Source organism: Ammospiza caudacuta, chromosome 16, assembly GCF_027887145.1.
Source record: "Ammospiza caudacuta isolate bAmmCau1 chromosome 16, bAmmCau1.pri, whole genome shotgun sequence".
Taxonomy (NCBI): Eukaryota; Metazoa; Chordata; class Aves; order Passeriformes; family Passerellidae; genus Ammospiza; species Ammospiza caudacuta.
In genome coordinates, this window is record NC_080608.1 from 7,251,467 (window position 1) to 7,269,739 (window position 18,273).

General features: G+C 41.4%; 1 protein-coding gene across 2 annotated transcripts in view; it reads left to right on the forward strand.

The window, feature by feature from the left end:
* The first annotated feature begins 8,498 nt into the window (after nucleotides 1-8,498).
* GABRB2 (gamma-aminobutyric acid type A receptor subunit beta2) overlaps nucleotides 8,499-18,273 on the forward strand; it is a 133,733-nt gene continuing 123,958 nt past the window's right edge. For both annotated transcript variants that reach the window (XM_058815194.1, XM_058815195.1), the window contains exons 1-4: nucleotides 8,499-8,619; nucleotides 9,387-9,619; nucleotides 9,746-9,837; nucleotides 10,633-10,700. In XM_058815194.1, coding sequence (XP_058671177.1) covers nucleotides 9,543-9,619; nucleotides 9,746-9,837; nucleotides 10,633-10,700 — 237 coding nt within the window. In that variant the 5' untranslated portion in view covers nucleotides 8,499-8,619; nucleotides 9,387-9,542. The remainder of the gene's footprint in view (nucleotides 8,620-9,386; nucleotides 9,620-9,745; nucleotides 9,838-10,632; nucleotides 10,701-18,273) is intronic.

Here is an 18,273-nt window from a genome sequence, read left to right on the forward strand (position 1 = left end):
CATGCTTTATTTATATTTATAATAACTTTTTTATTATAGTAACTCAATCAATAAATCAATAAATATTCCTGATATGTTTCATGCACCATGGAGTCTCTAAAGTTTTTCAAGCTCTGTTTTTCAGGATCTTGTAGAGGCCATAATTTGGAAAGAGTAGATTATTCCAGATTTTGGAAGTATTTACCTGTTGCCAGAATTCACTGATCACTTTCATAAGGGTGTTTCTCTTTGTTGGTTTGGTCATTGGGCAGGTTTGCTTGCTTGGTTTTTTTCAGTGATTTTTTTTTTGTTGGTTTGTTTGTTTGTTTGTTTTTGGGGTTTTTTTGATAAGGGAAAAACCTATTCTTTAGGAATTGTATGTTTTAATGTATCAGAATCAATCTGCCAAGAATCAGCAAGTTGCCTTGTGAGTGTAGTGACACAGAGGAACATATTTAGAAGGCATATGGTAGAGAAAGCAGGGTGTGCTGCACCCTGGGAGATCTCTTCCTATTTTCCTGCAGCACTTCACTGACTAGAGCACATGCATATGGGGCTCTCTTGAATGTGTATTAATTGAATAAGAGATGATTTCCTAATGATGAATTCTATGCTCATTTAGTTTCTTTCTTGTTTACAAAAATAACACCCTTGAACAGTCAGTATACAGTAATTGCTGGTCTCCCCCATGAGAATTAAATAACATGCTTTTGTTTTTCATTATGCAGTTGTTCTGTGCATAACATACAACTTCCAGCTGAAGAAAAGCAAAGAAAAAGCCAGAAGACATGATATAGGTGTATGGTATCTCTATATGCATAAATAGAGAAGGTGCAATTAAGATATGACATAACATGGAATAAATTTATATGTTCATGCCCAGCTGCCTGGTGCCTTGTTTTCAAGCACACATGAGCAAAATGCATTTTTTGCAGGGCCTTCCCCAGTGCAGTTAGAGAGGAGCAAAGGAGCTGTTGGGGCTGCTGTGTGTTTCAGTGCCAGCAGTGCTGCAGCCTCGCAGGGCTGAGCGTGGCCTGCAGGAGCTTTCTGAGGAGCCTGACTAATTAGTGCATGCTGAGCCTCATGCTGCTAGAGCTGAGCTCCTGATACCCAGGCTAAATATAATTCCACAAGAAGCCCTCCAAGGATACAGTAGTGGAGATGTGTGTTTTGAAAGGTACAAAATGCAGAGGCAATGCACTGCTGCAGTCTTCTCACAACTTGCAGATTTTTTTTGTATCTGTATCTTTGGGAATGCTTCAAAAGCTGCTTTCTACTTCAGTGCTGTATATGGGTTTCTCATTCTCACTTTAAAGAGCAAAGGAAAATGATTGTCTCACTGAAAGATCTCTGGGGGTACTGACATCCCGCATGCATTCTGCTAAGCTTCCAAAGTTTGGCTTTTACTCTATTTAGTTCTTACTTTTGGCAATCAGATTGGAATTATAGCCTCCTAGGCAGCTGTTGTTAGGAATCTTACTCGCTGCCATAATCTGAGTTCCATTGATAAAAAGTGGCTTCAAGGCCAACTTCATATTTAAACCTACTCTGTTCATTGCATTTTTGTTGATTTAGTATACCAGTTTTCAGAGCTTTCCCCGGACTGTCTAACAGTATGGTGTCCAGACTGCTTCCTATGGATTTTTGTTTTCTGTTCTTTTTACTTCATTGTCTTTTGAACTGCTATAGCCTTCTCATTTAAAAATAATTTGGCTCTTGAATTGCAGTGTTGCAAAGTACCACTGAGTTTGGTCTCACAAAACATGTAAAATTTAATTCTATTTTTTCTGTAGCAGGTCAATCATTCTTACTTACAGGAATTATTTCAGGAAGTTACTTAAGGCAAACTCAAGAATAGCCTTTTCTCTACTATGCTTCAGACTTAGCTCTTGCAAGATGCAATTGTCTGTTACTTTCAAAATTGTCTTTCCAATTTTTGCTGTGATATATTTGGTATGATAGTTGTCCTAACAAACTTTGTTAGAGGTTGTTCTAATCTCTGTGAAAACCAATTTCCAAAAAATTGACAACAACATCCATCAGCACCAGAAAAGAGAACTCTGACCCATAGCCCCAACAGAAAGTTGTGACAGTGGATCTCAGACCTTATAGTAGGGAAACCTTATAAAACCTTGTACTGGGAAGAAGATGGTCAAGCTCAAAACAGAAAAAAATTCAACTGGACTTAAAATTTAGGGAACTAGACAAGAAAGTGTTTAACTCACAAGTTCTTAATATGTTCAAGTGAATCTTGATGCCTCATGGTGATGCAGATTATCTGTATTTATAAAGTATAACTGGAGAAATGAAAAGGTAGTTGAAAGAAGAGTCCAGCTCTTTTTTGAGCTTGAACTCTGAGACAGAATGAATATGTAAGTAATTCATGTATAGAGTTAGGATTATGGAGATTTGTTGTGAAATCTGCATAAGGCATACTTAATTGTTCATAGTGAGCTAAACAGATGCATGTCACCAAAATTAGGGGAAATATATAAATAAAGAGGCATAATTATGTTACTCTGCAGAGAAGGTTTTTCCCTTAAATCTATTTTTAGATTGTTTTTTGGTGGGTGTGGATTTGGGGGTTTTTTGTAATGGTATAAAACCTGTAGAGTTGCTCCTGATTTACACTGGCAAGAAATGTCCAAAGTTGCCATGGTGAGAGATAAAATGCAAAGCAGTGCTTTGAATTTGCTGTGTAACAACATCAAGTATGGGTATTACTCAGCTGCTTTTGCCACGTATGAGAATAAATTTACAAAGTTAATACCTTGATTAGTATGACTATCCAGAGCTGCTTCCAGTGACGGATTCTTGTTCTGGCTGGTTCATTCACAGCTATTCCAAGTGGCTCTGAAGACAATTTTGTCACCCTGTTTAAGATTTCCCTGAACTGCCCACATCTGGCAAAGCAATCAATAGGAGCTGTTGAAGTGACCTTATGTCGGCTTGTGTGGAATCAATACAAAATGTCCCTGGGCATCAGAGGGGAGGTCACACAAAGCCAATTCATCAAGGCTTCACCCCCTCTGTGAGCCCCCAGTCTCTGCTGGAGGACTCAGCATACCTGTGCCTTTGACCTCTCTAATAAGACACCTAGTTTGAAAGACTAAAGACCTTAGAGGATCCAAGACACCCTCTAGTTTGAAAGCTGTAGCCTCAAAAAATATAACAACCTGAGGATGTTTTCATTTCCATCTAGTACTTCATTAGATTAAAATTAGAAATATTTTTAATTCGCTGTAAATGTGGTAGAGACCACATTGGTAAAAAGATTGAATAATCATATCTGTTGGGTCTCTTACAGTTTCTTAACACTGAGTGCTTTGTATGATGGGCCTTGATGTTGCTGTTTCTGACCTGAATGTGGATTTTGCCATTAGTTTCAGTAGGGATTGTCTTGGGTGCTGAGCCAGTGTGTGCTTCCTCTACCTCACCTGCGAACCTGGCATGATAATATTGTACAAACTGGCATGAGTGAGATCTATTCTAGACCACAGCTGTTTGTAAACTACCAAGTCTGAGCACAAAATGGGATGGGTGGAGAGAATGAAAGAGAACTCTCCACAGTAACACTGAAATATTTTAAAGAGAGATCCTTGAATGCAAAGTGGTAAATACTGACAGTATTCCTAGGGGGTTTTTGCTGTGTATAGCTTCTTGAAAGGGATTATTCCACAGTAAGTTTTGTGATTGGTTTGAGTGGGTTTTTTTTCCTGTCCTGGCATTCTGAATTTTCCCAGGATTATCATAATGTCCTCTAGGCCTGAGCTGCAACACAGGTGCCTTGCCATCTTCATTGGCCCCCAGCCCATCTCCATGCTTTCCCTTTAGGCAACAATTCTCTTTCTGCAGAGGATAATCAACTCTTTAAAAACACTCTCAACTCAAGAAAACTGGTTTGTTCAGACTTGGGGATTGCTGCTGAACAGAAACATCTTTCAGTGAAATTTCTACCTTTTAGCATCTGGAAACAGAGGCAGATCCCAGGTAAAACAAGTATTGATTCCATGAAACAGAACTTGTTTCTGCAATCTGCTTTCAGCTGAATCTTGCACAAACATCATGAAGGAGATTTAAACAGTATGACATAATCTTGGTGCACATTTTTTGCTGTCTTTTAAGCATTTTACTATCCTTACCCTATGCAATCACTCATTCTGCCTTGCCCTGCCTTCCTATCAAAGGATATGGATGCTGCAGATATTTCTTAGCTAAGTGCCAATGTAGCTAAAATCAAGGAATTAAAAAATTGCTGTCTATATAGCTGTTAAACTAATTTATTCCACCACCTTGAATGAAATAGGGCAGCTTTTTGTGGTGATTTCATGATTTGATAAGAGGACTTCAGTTCTCAATCTATAGTAATTCTCAGTGCCTGATACTTTGTATTTTTCCAGTCCCCACTGAGTTGCTTCCAACTGTCTGCAATCAAAGCACTTGGGGATGTTTTGTACAGTCAACTTGCCTGGTTTTTTTTTAATCTGTAATTCAATTTCACAATAAAGGACTTTCTTCAATATATACTTAAGTTCTGCTGATCTCAAGCTACACAAAAGATTTTTGTTTAAAGATGTAGCAGATCCTTCACTCACAAAATACTGCCTGGGTCAAGAACTGGGATAAGATCTTACCTATAGTGTCTTTAACCCTGTGGAGATGCATGTAGTGAATAGAGAATGAAAAAATATGAGCTCCAAAATCTAAAGTCTAACAGAATTATGCAAACCGAGATTATTATTTGCCCCTCCCATTTGCTCTTTTACAGTTAAGTGATAGTCACGCTTATATCAGGTGTTACTTGTTTCCTGAGCAACTTATTGGACTAATTTTCTGTACAATACTGAGAAATTAATATTTTTTAAGAGCCAAGAGCAGAATAACTGGAAAGTCTTACAAAATTGCTTTTGTCAATAAATTTACTGGTTTGGATTCTTGTAGATACACAGTAGTTGAAGTTGATATGAATCCCAGAAAATTGGGGCTATGAAAAAGTGAATTCCATTGCCCATGAAAAGCAGATTCCAGACACTTGCATGAATACTTTTTTCTGTGTTTGTGATGTAACAGGTATGTTTATGCTGACATGCTGATTGCTAATGGGATGGTGTATGGTGGCACACTAGATCTGGACACCTACAGTGAAAGTAAAGAAACCTAGATAAAGTATATTGAAACCTTGTTCAGGAAATGTCTACAATGGTTGACAATTTTGTGTTGTCTTTCACATGAACTTATATCTTTATAGGATTTGGAAATTGAAATCATCAAAATAGTTTATTATTAACATTCTTCTGTTAATTAGATAATTAAATGTTATCTGATACATGGAAACAACTTTCACCTGCATATTTCTGATAGTGCTGCATCCTATCCAAATGCTAGAAAATTCAGGACTTTGACAGAACACAAAAGCCTGTTGAGGTGCAGTGAAAATAATTTTTTTAAGTGGGATTTTGCACTTGTTGGTCACACCATTTGTGACACAGGACTACTGTTCTTGGGGTACCATCAATCAGCATCTCTTCTGTCTCTACTGACTTGAGTGACTGAATCTCTTGAGAACCTATCATGAAACTCTTACTCCATCTGGGAGTTTATTTCGCATAACAAACACATTTACAGCAACCCATATGAAAACCTTTTAGAGTTCCTAGTACATGGACTGGGATATTACTTGGGAAAATAATGCTGTAGCCAAGGGTTGACAAGATGAATAAGTATGATGTTACTTTATTGCCCATTTTTTGCATAGCACCACACACTGCTCAGCAAGGACTGTGTGCCATTATTTCAGAGTATTTCAGTTTTTAGGGTATTTTTTTTCCATCTTGAAAGCAAAGAATCAAAATACTCTGCAACTGCCATTTAAAATAAGACCATCTTTGCTGGCTTCTCTGTGAGATTACAGCACTTGTACTCTAATTGAGATATTTTTAGAACCAGAAGCACCCAGCTGGGAACCAGGTTGTTTTCCCATTGTAAGACACCCAAAATCTTAGCAATCCTTAAACATGCCACATGAACAGTTCTGCATTTTGCCAATACTGGTGTTCACACCAGTTATTTCCTTCACTTTTCAATCAAACACACAGACACAAGTGAGAACAAGAGGGAAACAATTTATTTGACAAGTTCCTTAAAATAAATGGGAGATTTTGAAGGTGATAAGAAATTTTAACTGGCAGAGATAGACCACAACCCCATAGTCAGGGAAAAAGTGGTATTGTCAAAAATGTATAGCAAAGCATGAACACATTTGTAGAAGGAAAAGTGTTGTATGACTTTGCACACTGTCAATAAGTAATGATGAAACCCCTAGCCCACAGGCTTGTCTGGGCACACAGAGCCTGCAGGGTTGCTAAGACAATGTTACTGCTACAGACACATTTAGATGGTGGTGTATTTACAGCTAGCAAAAATAGTGAGCTGTGCAGATCAACCCAAACATGGCTCAATGGAACCTTTATATTTCCAAAACCCAAGGATATACATTAATTTTCCACACATAATGCACCATGATATCCACATATATTGAATTTGCTAGAGAAATGTTCAATTGCTTTTTGCTAGGATAGCCAGACTGAGAGTAGGTTTCACTACACATGGCACAGGGGTGCTCTGGGCCTGGAACAAGTGTTCTCTGACTTAGTGCATACACCACATCAGAGATATTTTGGCATTGTTTGAATTCTTCTTAATATGAAAATCAAAAATTCTTGTCATTCCAGCATCAAATATTACCAACCTTCAGCATCAGGTTCATATTGCTATCTGTTCATATTCAGGTTTGGCAAATGACACACTTCTGTGATGTAATGGTAATTAATAGCAGACACTCAGAAACAGCTCAGGAGTGTCAGATGTGCTCCCAAGTTAGCACTTGCAGGTGAATTTCACAGTGCAGGATTAAAGCGCTTTATCTTGCGACCTCCTGGTCTTATCATATGATTGCAGAAAGCAAAAAAAAAAAAAAAAAAAATTGCCTGTTATACATCTAAAGTGAAATGATTCACTGCACAGCATATCCACCATCTTCCTTTCAGGGCTATACTTGAAGAGGTTTGGCAGTGAAACAGCCGGGCTGTGTGAGAACAGAAACCTCCGCTGGCGAGCAGGGAGAGCGGCTCCGTGAAACCAGCCACGGAACGAAAAGCTGCAAAATGGGGTGGGGGCCGTGGGTGTTTTGGTTTTAAAAATGCTTAAACGTTCTTTAACTTAGTTGTTTGGGGTTTTTTTTCCTATTGAATATATAAATGAGAAATTTATCACCCACACAATCTTGTCTGTTTCAGCAGGAAAAGTGTGTTTCCTCACTCTGTGCAATTCCAATTCTTACAAATGGGAACAGGTAGTGAAAACGACATGACGAATTGCCCCCAGCCCCCTAAAGGATGGCTATTTTGTTTCTGGGAGGAAAACCCGAGCAGCCACTCACTCGAGGCGCAAGGCAGAGCGTGTTGGTGCGAGGCAGCGGCGGGGAGGGACAGGGGCACGGTTCGTGCCCCGGGAGCGGTGCCAGGGTGCGCTGGCAGGCCGGGCCGGGCCGAGGGGGAGCCGGGGGCGGCCCTGGCCCCGCTCCAGCGGCAGGGCAGGTGGATGCTGCGGGGCTTCCCCGCTCCCGGCGCTCCGGCCGGGGGTGGCTGTCGCTCTCTATTAAATGGCTGCCTGCTTTTCGGGGCTGCCGACTGATTCACGGTTTGGCTGTTTATATATATATATATATATTTTTTTTTTTTTTAGCAGCTCTGCCGTCTCTCGGGGGCAGCTCCCCCCGCTCCGCCCCGCCGTTTCCCTAGGTGAGGCTTCATCCCACCGCCTCGCCGTCCGCCCCCACCCCAGTCCTTCCCGGGAGCCGCCGCCGCCTCCTCCCCGAGCATCCCCCCGGCCCCGCTCCCCTCCTGACTCTCCTGCTCCCCGGCCAGGGTGCGCCTGGATGCGGGCTGGGGCCGGCCCGGCCGTGCGGGGCGGATCGCGGATTCCCGGGGAGCAGGAGGCGGTGGCCGCTCCGGGGGCGGCGGGGCAGGGCAGGAGCTCCGGAGCGCCTCAGCCCGCGCCGGGGAGCGAGCGGCTCTCCAGCCCGCCTCGATCTCTGAGCAACACCTTCACCCTTGTCCCTCCCCCACCACCCGCCGGTTTTTTTTCTTTTTTTTTTTTTTTTTTCCTTTTCCTCCTCTTTTTTTTTTTTTTTTCCCTTTTTTTTTTTTTTTTTTTTTTCGCTCCTCCACTCTCTCGCAGCGAGTTAAATATTTCTTTTGTTAATTGACGCCCAAAGTGTTCCCAATCCCTTCCCCGCGCCGCCCGGGCCGACCGAGGACGTGTGCACGCCCAGATCCGCTCGGTGAAGCAGCACAGATCCGCGGGGCCGAGCGGGTATGTGCGTGAGGAGGAGGAGGAGGTGGTGTAAAAGGAGCGACGGGCACAAAGCAGATTTGAGAGGAATAATTTAACTCCGGTGTTTGTTGTTTTTCATGGGTTTGTTTTTTCCCTTCTCTCTCCTTTCTATCTCGTTTTCTGCTCAGGATTTAAATGTCACTCACAGCATCCCCAGATCAGCTTTCCGCTCGTCTCCGCTTTCTTCCGAGGCATTAATTGGACCACACGCTGCATTTGAAGAGCCTGGGTGTTTTACCCGCTAAGGTAAGTGGGTTTATGCACCTACGCGAGCTCTGGGTGGTCACTGAAAGCCTTTCAGGGTGGTGTTTTCCTTTCCCTTGGCCCCCCTCCCCCAGCTCCGTGGCCAGGTTCCGTTCTACCTGGACAACTCGCATCCCCGGGTTAACCATCGGGCGATGTAGGGAAAATGCGCCGGGGGGTCGCGGGGGCTCCGTGCCGCCCCTCGGGCACCAGCCAGTGACCAGCGGGAGCCGGCGACCCCCTGGGTTCCCAGCGCCTGTGCTCCGGGAATAGCGCCTGGCATCACAGTAAGGAAAGAAACAGCCTAATCCCCTCTTACAAGAAACTATTCGTCATCATTTTTTTTTTTTTCTCCTCCGTGAGAAATATTGTAGGCGCTCATCTCCCTCCTCCCCCACCGCCCGCCCCCGCTGCCAGCGCCGGCTCCTTTGCCCGCACCTCTCCTCGCTTCAGGCGCTTCCTTCCAGGGACTAAAAAGTTAAGCTGCCCCCTCTCTCCCCCCACCTGCCCCCATACGTACGCAGTGCATTCTCCTTTTTAACTATTCTCCCTGTGCCTAATCCGAGACCGTCCAGCCCCCCCAACGCTTAAACTAGGTTGCAAAGCCGCCGTACCTTGCAACTCCTAAAACTTCTCTTCTTGCTGTGATTTATATTCTATAACAACAAAAAGGACAACAAAATATACTGGATCCTCCTGTGGATTACTTTTTTTTTTTTCTTTTTTAAATAATGCATTTCCTTCTTCCCCTTTAATTTTTTTTTTTCAAGGAAATTTGCTCCATCTCCAGCAGCAACCACTGCTCCTTTTGATGTTGTGGTACGCCGTGCGCATGCGCTTCACATTAGAATTACTGCACTGGCCAGAATAAGTTGGATCTCTTCTTCTCTTCACTGAAACCCTAAATCATATCAAAAGCTAAAGGGATGCTGAGAGTCCGGAAAAAGGGTTACTTTGGGATTTGGTCATTCCCTTTAATAATAGCTGCGGTGTGTGCACAGAGGTAAGTGATTAAGGTATCTCTTTTCCTTTACTTTGAATTGCAGGGCATGCTGCTGCTGAGAGAAATGTACAACCGGGGGCTGAGAAATCAGAAATAATACAGTATTATTCTTTCTTTTTTCTTTAGTGTCAATGACCCTAGTAATATGTCACTGGTGAAAGAGACCGTGGATAGACTGCTGAAGGGCTATGATATTCGCTTGAGGCCAGATTTTGGAGGTAATTTGACTGCTTTTGCATAAGAGAGGTTGCATATCCGGGCTGGGTGCGTTGTGTATGGGGGCGGTTTCAAACGTCTTGTGGGTGCTGTTGCTTTGGGGGGTGTGTGTATTGCCATTTCCTGTAGCTGATCCAAAGTTAAGCCCATTGTTTCTCAATTTTCTTAGCAAAGGATGCTCTTAATGCGATCACTTAAATCACTTGTATATTCCTAATCGGTCCCTCATTGTGTGTGATGACACTTTACCAACCTGTAATTAAACCCTTGCTTAACTGGTTTTCTGGAGATGCAAATCTCCCTTAAGTTCACCCAGCGTTTGCTCCTTTCAGCCTAACGTGCCTGTGATCACAGCTACTATTTTCGAGTACAAGACGTGCCGTTAACTGATACAAAAATGTCATTTAACCCCCTGCGCGCTCCTACTTCCAGCGAGTTTGTTTATTTCGGACGTGTTCCCTGTGGGTGGCCCTTTACGCCCCTCACACACAGACACACCTTGTGGCCCCCATCGCTCCCGGGGCTCGGTGCTCGCCGTGCCCGGGCTGAGCGGGCGCGGAGCGGGCGCGGCGGTGCCGCACGTGTGCGCTGTTACATAAAGCACCGCCTCGGCCCGGGCCCCGCGGCCGCGCTGGGACCCCGCTGCGGAGGGCAAACGGGGGGGGAACGCTTCATGCCTCCCTCCCGACTTTCTGTATGTCGCTTCGTATGCGCGCTGCGCGTTCGCCCTGCTAACTCTGCTAAGAACGAGTTAAGTTCTTCGAGATCACATTGCGGACCATCTTGTTGGTTTGCAGGTCCCCCAGTGGCTGTTGGCATGAACATAGACATTGCCAGTATAGATATGGTGTCGGAAGTCAATATGGTGAGTACTTGGGCTTCGGGGCCGCTCGCTCTCCGAGGGGGCGGCAGCCGCCTCCCCCGCCCCTGCCGAGGCGGAGCGGGGCGTGAGGGGACCCGGCGCGGCCTCCTGCCCCGGGGAGGCGCCGGGGCGGGGCACGCCGGCTGCTGGGGGGGTCGGGGGCGGCCTTCCCCCGCTGACGGCGGCGGATCCCGGGCAGGGAGCGGCGGCTCCGGGCAGGGAGCGGCGGCTCGGAGCGGGGAGCGCGGGGCCGCTCCTGCGGCAGCTCCGGGGGCGCGCCCGCCCTCAGCGCCTTCCAGCGAGCAACGGCGCCCCCTGCCGGCCGCGCACGCGCACCGCAGCCGTGCCCCGCGCAGCCGCCGCGCCTGGAGCCCGGCCCCGGCCCGGTGCCCTCCTTGTGCGCCGGGCTGAAAACAAATAATAATCAGTAATAAGAACCTCTGAGCCCTGCACTTGCCATTATAAACAAAAAAAATAGGGGTTTGCTTCTGTGCGTGTTCAAAATTTACCTATTTTTTTTCCCTAGCCTGATATTTTTTTGGACGGTGATGAAAGAGTAGGTGATTTTAGGAGTTTAATTTTTCCAAGATGTTTGTCTCTTATTTAGAACTGACTGTCCTCAAGTACTGAACTTGTTCAGAATGTAGTAATTTGACGTGTTTCTTTCTGTGTTTCACTTACATCCCTGGGAGACTAATGATGTGTGGAGAAAATTGGACAAGTCTGATTCATACTTTAGAAACAGCTGCTCCTGACTTAGATTAACCTTTACTAACATTCAGTTTTATTATTTGGGAATTTTTGGGGTCAAATTTTGAACTTTTTAGCCTAACTTTCATCTTAATTGGTTAAGCATGTGGAATTTGGCCTAGCGCTCATAGAGGCTTATAAAGAGCGACAAAAGGCACTAAAACATAGTAGCACATGATTCAAAAGTGATGCAAAATAAATGTGATTTTGTCAAGTATTAGTGAATTTGCAAGTTTGTTGTTTGAAGCAAACTTATCATTATTCTTGAAGAAGTTCCAAGTAAACATTTTTCTAAATACGGGTGTGATTTTAGAGCTCTTGCTGTAGCTGTAACCAGGCATTTGAAAACAACACTTGGGAAGTTATCAGTTGTTTTAATAACATTGTACTACTAAAATATTTAGTTCCTCAGTGTCATGGTTGGGTTCTCAGAGATGTTGCACTGGATGAATTGGCAAACATTTGTTCTCAAAGTGGATGACTTGTGTGATGTGCAGGAGTTTTTTCATAATGTAAAATAAAGCCCTTGGCCTAATTTGAGGGTAACGTTACAGGTGATTTTACTGTGGGACAGGGAGGTGTTGGTGACTGTTTGATGCTGCTCTTTTTCAAGACACCAGGAGACCTGAATAATTTCACCTTCTGAAACATTACTTCTGGGAATTTCTAAGTGGCTAAAGGGGCTCCCAAACTTTGTATCACTGAACTTGTTACCGTGTTCTACCTTCAGGAGCTTTAAGTGCAGAGGAAGAGAAGCACATTGTATTTTAAACCACTTGTGTTTCATTAACAGAACTGTGGGTAGGAGAAAAGGGGACACAGAGTTATTTCTTAGCCAGCCCTGAGCAGTGAGGGAAGGAGGAGGGTTCTTTGCTGGGGCTGCAATCTACCAGGTCAGTGTAATATCCTCCCATCCCTTCAGAACTGGAAAGTTCATGTGAAAAAATTGTTGAAAATCTTCTGATTCTTTTCTTTGTTTCTTTAAATGGTTTCTAGACATTTGGTCTCCAGTTAAAGGTGATAACAGATCAGAACACGCTTACAGCCTAACTATATAAGGCAGTATTATTTTTAGTATTCTGTAGTCGGTTTATTGTGTTTCTATAATGAAATGTTTGACCTTTCTGAAAAAGTCTTTTCAGACTATCTGCAGAACTCAGAGGAGGAACTGTATCTACAATTTTGTCCTACTAATTTGCCTGAAGCATTTAAGCTCTGGGTTTATTTTACTCCAGGAAGCCACCTATTTCTTAAACCCAGGCAATCACGTTACATAATTTTTTCTTTTCACTTACAGTTTCAAAAGAGATACCAAACCAAGATTAGAATCTGCTTAATTGCAAAATGTAACACTTGATTTTACAATGATCTATATAACATAGCAAATCCCAATATACCCTGAATATAACCTGAAATGAATGAGGAGAGAGACATACAAGGAAACAACAAAATCCTTAAGTATGCAAGGCCTTGGCTTTTTTACTTGCACATTCACCAGAATTTGGAGTAGAAACCAGGAGGAATACCATGGAATGCCAGCTGATGCAAAGCCTTCTGAGATAACAAGAGACACAGAAAGAACCTTTTGGATTTATGGACCTGGTTTTTTTGAAGCATGGCCTTGTTGTAGCTTTGTTTGTAGTCATGGCAAACACCACTGACTTTAGATAAAGGCAGATCATTGCCTGGACTCATGTACTGACTCTTGGGATCAAATTTATGCCTTGGGAGAAAGGCTAAATAATCATAGTTCTTCAGCTTTAGATAACTTCTATTAATTTTAATGTTTATTTATTTTAAAATTGCATTTCTTTCTCAGTCTGGATATATTGCAACTACCATGTAAACTTGTGCCACCCTGCAGGGAGAACGTTCATGTCACTCCAGTGTCATGAAGTAAATCATGAAGCTTGCACTTTGTTGAAGGATAATTTAGACTTGCTTTGATAGAAAGTACGAGTATGTTAAGGATGTTCAAGAATATCATTGTTGACTTTGAATTCTTAAAGAGGTGAATTAGAATTTGTAAAGAGCACTTGCATCATAAAGAACTCAGACTGTATTAGGCTTTACAGGTGCCTTATAATTATTTCTTTTATGCAGCAGAGCTGAAACTGTAAGCTATTTACCTTGGGCAGTCAGAAACTTGAACTAGCCTTTGTCTGAGTTTGCAGAAATGGTTTCAAAGTACTGGTACTTGTCAAAACAATTTGTTCCAGCTCAGAGGAACGCACTGAGTGCACATGAGAAAAGTGGGAACTTCAAGTGTTTGTGGTTATCGACAAATATCATGACTATTTGGACTAATTCCTTTGTATTCTGCAAAGAAAAAATCTACAGCAGGTATTTTATGTGATGCAGGAATGATTATGGCTAATTCCACACACTGCCAAGTCCTGCAATATTGTTGAGTGTATTTTTATTGTGGTTATACTATAGATTTTCTTAGGGATTCTCTTATTCAGGTAAAAATGGAGAACAAAGATGGAGATCTGTGAAGGTTGCTTACATGGTTTTCCTGGGCTAATGAATTTGATGTTATGTAAGATTAGATATGGTGCACTGGGTCTACTTTCGTTTCCACATCTTCCTCTCAGTTAATTTTTGGAACAGACCCCTTGAAAATGTAGCAATGATGACCATTCTAATTTTCTCCTTTTTTTCTCCCAACTATTCCCTCATAAACTCTTTGAAAAATTGTTACAGGATTATTAAAAAGTACAGAAATAAATTTTCTTCCCTAGACACCCCTGAAGATTCTGTGTAACATGTTCTGCATGTGATCTATCTAGATAAGACATGAGGATTTCTATGGATAATGTTGGTCATGTGTTAGTTTTCAATGTCTTGGCTTATTCCCTATTAAATAGGTCAACATTTCCTTCCTTCCCCCCCCCCCCCCCCCCCCCCCCCCCTTGGTCTGTGGCTATTCTGGGATTCTAGTACAGAATGTCTTGAAAAGAGAGAGAAATATTCTGTAGCTACAGATTTTACTCAGGAAATACATTCTTGTTGAGGTATTGGGTTGTATATGTGTCCTGGAGTGGCTGTATGGTCCAGTATCACTATGGTCTGGTTTTTTTGGTCTAGATATAAGTATAATTAAATATAACTATTCACTCTGTGGGTCATTGGGGTCTGCAGAGAGGAACCTGAAGTATTTATTTAATTCCAATGTTTGCTTGTCTAGTGTGCAGGTTTTGGCACGTGGAGTCAGTGCTGTGTGTGGAGTTAGAGATGATATATTGGTTTGTCTTAGTTGGGGCCATTACTGTTGATTGAGAGCATAATCCTTCCATCAAGTGGGAGTTGGAGAAACAAAGGAGCTGTTACCATCTATCAGGGAAAGGTTTATTTCTTAGTGTGTGCCAAGTTTTACATAGCAGAGCCTAATAGCTTCAAAGCTCTAAAAGAAAGCTTTTTATTTTTTCTAATATGATATTTCACTTCTGTATTTGAGTTATGCCAAAGTTGCACAAAACAATAAGTATAATTCTTATAGATCAGAATATTCTCAGAAACGTGCAGGCATAGCTGTAATTTGCTGGTAGACCTCAGATTCTGAGTTGCTCTTGATACTGGAAGCCCACTACTGGTTTACTTAAAATATCTCCTTTTTCTTGAGGTATTTTCAGTCGGGGACATTAACAAAGCTCAGGGTTTAGATTATTAAATAGCTTTAGATAATGAAAACAACAGGACCTGTGTAGCTGCCTCTCAAGTAGCAGCAATTGCCTTTATGTATGTAAAGGGAATAAATGGCTTGTGATATAAAAACAAATGGGGATTAATTGGTAAGAAAATAGGGTGGAGCTGTTCCAAACCCCAAAACTTCATGGAAAAGTCTTGATAGAGAAAAACAAAGAGAGGAAAAAATGTCCTGTATACACTAGTGTAGAAAGAGATGAGGAAAGTAGTCATGAAAATGGTTTCTGTCAGCAATATTTTCTTTTTTTAATCCTTCCTATTTGTTTATGTTGCTGCACGTACTCTATAGAGAGAAAGAGGAGAGAACAGGGCTGAAAATGCATTGAAAATGAAATATTGGAATATTGAGAAGGTGCTGCCTTGCTAAATACTTCTGTTGCCAGAGATAGTGGGTTTTATTAGTTTCTCTGTGTCATAAATGCATGTGTTTCTTCACATAAAATTGCATTTCTCAGCAGACAGTTTGAATTTGGCTCTTGTCAAATTATTGTGCTTATGCATTACTGACTCATACTGAAATGTGTCTACAGAGACTTCTGTGAATGCAGAGCAGGTGATGTACATCTTAGAAGTGAGAACTTCTTTTTACCGAAAACCTTGTTTCACCTTTCCCTTCAGTTACTGTCTGGAATAGCATTGCAGGACATTCTTGAACTGAACTAAATTACATTAGTATGGATTTCCATTTTTTGTTACTACATGTCACTAATTCAGGCATTTTCCTTTCTTAGTTTTAAAGGTATGTGAAAATAAATAAGAACTCCTATGTCCAAACAAAATATTTATTCTTGAGGACCAAAATGAGTCTTCCTCTTGATACTCCACATGTGGATTGAAGTTTTCATGCTGGTTTTGCTAGAATATGGGTAGCCAGAGCATGAAAAGATTCATCTAGAAGGTATATGCAGGAATATAGCAAGTTTGTAGGTACTTTTACAAGATAGTTCACAAGTAATAAATTACTATGTAAATTTATATCTATATTATGTGTATCTATGTTCTACATCTCTAGAAGGGTGATGTAATTCTCATTTTACTTTAAGGTCAATATAATGGTTTGTTAATTGGATTGCACTTTCAGGGTGCTACAGTGTTGCAACACTTTAATCAGTAGAAAAATCTTGTTTGGTTGGTGGTGGTGATCACTCCCTTCTGCAGACCAGAGGATGGTTGTTAGAAATTTAAAGAGATTGCCTTGGAGGTGATTTGTACTACTGAATTAATAATTATTGTCTTCTTGTTTTTTTTTTTTTTTTTTGTTTTGTTTTGTTTTGTTTGTTTTTTCCTTTAATAAAGTCTTGATCTATAAACATTGAAGTGTTTTGGCTCTTGGCACCGAAGAAAAGATAAATTTATCTTTAATGTATTTTATGGGCAGTGTCTTGGTGCTAATGTGTGGGAATGAACATGAAGTGCACTTGTTAGCTCCTGCTATAGGCTGCTTTATTTCATAACTCCTCTATTGAAAATCACATAAAATCTTTATAGATGAGCTGTGTAGTAGAATAAAAGATTTTTATGTTGTACTCTACAAACTTGTTACAAGTTTAAGCTGTTCCAGTGGTTGTATTTGTGCTCCTTAGTGACTCCAAAGTCTGTCAGTGCATCATGACTAAATCCTTATTATTCCTCCCTCCCTTTTTTATCCTCATACATCATGCAACCCTCTGCAAGGTTTATAATAGAACTTTTAGTATTCAATCATGTTGAAGAACAGTCTTGTATAGTAATTTTTTTTTTCCCAGAAGTAATCCAGACTCCTAGCAGACTTCCAGTGGTTAATGCTGTAGTTCTCAGATAGTGCTTCTAAGAATTAAGTGAGCAAGGTTCAGTCCCGTCATTTCAAAGGATGGTGCTCATCCTCAAGGTCATTTTTGTAAGTCCCTTTTAAGACATGGAAGATGGCATCTTATTTGTCTTTAGAGATAACTTCAGAAATAGTCAGATGTCTGTAGTTATTAAAACTGAAAACTTTGCTACAAGAGAATGCAATATGTCTGTACCTGTGTATAGGTATATATACATATTAATTGTAGCCATTAACAAATATTGTCAATTGTGGTCTGCAAAAAGAAAACCAGGACAGAATCATCTTTTGTGCTCTACATTAATTACCCTAACTGTGCTTCTACAGGGATTCCCACCCTGCTCCCATTTCTAGAGATGCAGTGTACAGTGGATGGATAACAGCCAGGACAGCACAAGCCCTGGAGGAATAGTGACATAGGGGCATATTTACAGTTTCAGTCTTGCCTGACTGAAGGCCAGAGAAGGAGCAGTACTCTCACTTCACAGCTTTTCCCTACAAATTTTTGCATGCAGATTTTCTGGCTAAGTATTTTCAAATTAGTTGAACAATGCAAAGATCCTCCCAAGACTTGGAATCACACCAACTGCATTTGACATTTTTGTATGAGTTTTTCAAATAAGAGTGTACTTAATTCTCAATAAAAACTAGAAGTTCTGTTCTAAATAAGAAAGCATTTCATATTCAGGAAATTGATATATGTGCAACTGAATACAGAATATGTAGATCATATTCAATGTAGTTTATCACAGGTCAGATAAAGCTTTGAGTGTGTGACCTCTTCTCCTGTCCCCAAACTTAAAAGAACAGGAGTACTGTGCTATTGCTATCTATCTTGAGATTCTTTTTCAATATCCATCAAAGTTAAGGCCTATTAATTTTTATTCTGTGAATACTGACAGAGGGATTTACTCATTAGTTTTCAAGTAGTAATTTAACTGTGTGGGGAGACAACAAACCTTCTGAGAGATGCATTTTGCAGCTCAAGGGTGTGCTGTTATAGTAAATGTGTCACTTCTGAGTCTTTCCACTGATTTTTCCTGTATACAAACCACGGATTCTTTGTGATTGTGCTGAAAGACAAACTCAACTTCATACATTTTGAACAAAAAAATTACAGAAAGCTTGGCGTTGGACAGGAGCAGTATATTAAATTACCCTAATGAAAGCCTTACTCAAAAAATTTAGCTATTATGTTAGACATTACCTAAGCACAATCATTTTGTCTGTATTTGCATAAGATTTAAATATTATAACCTGTCTGAATGGGCTTCAGTGGGAACAACATGCCTGCTCACCTGGAGCAGCTCC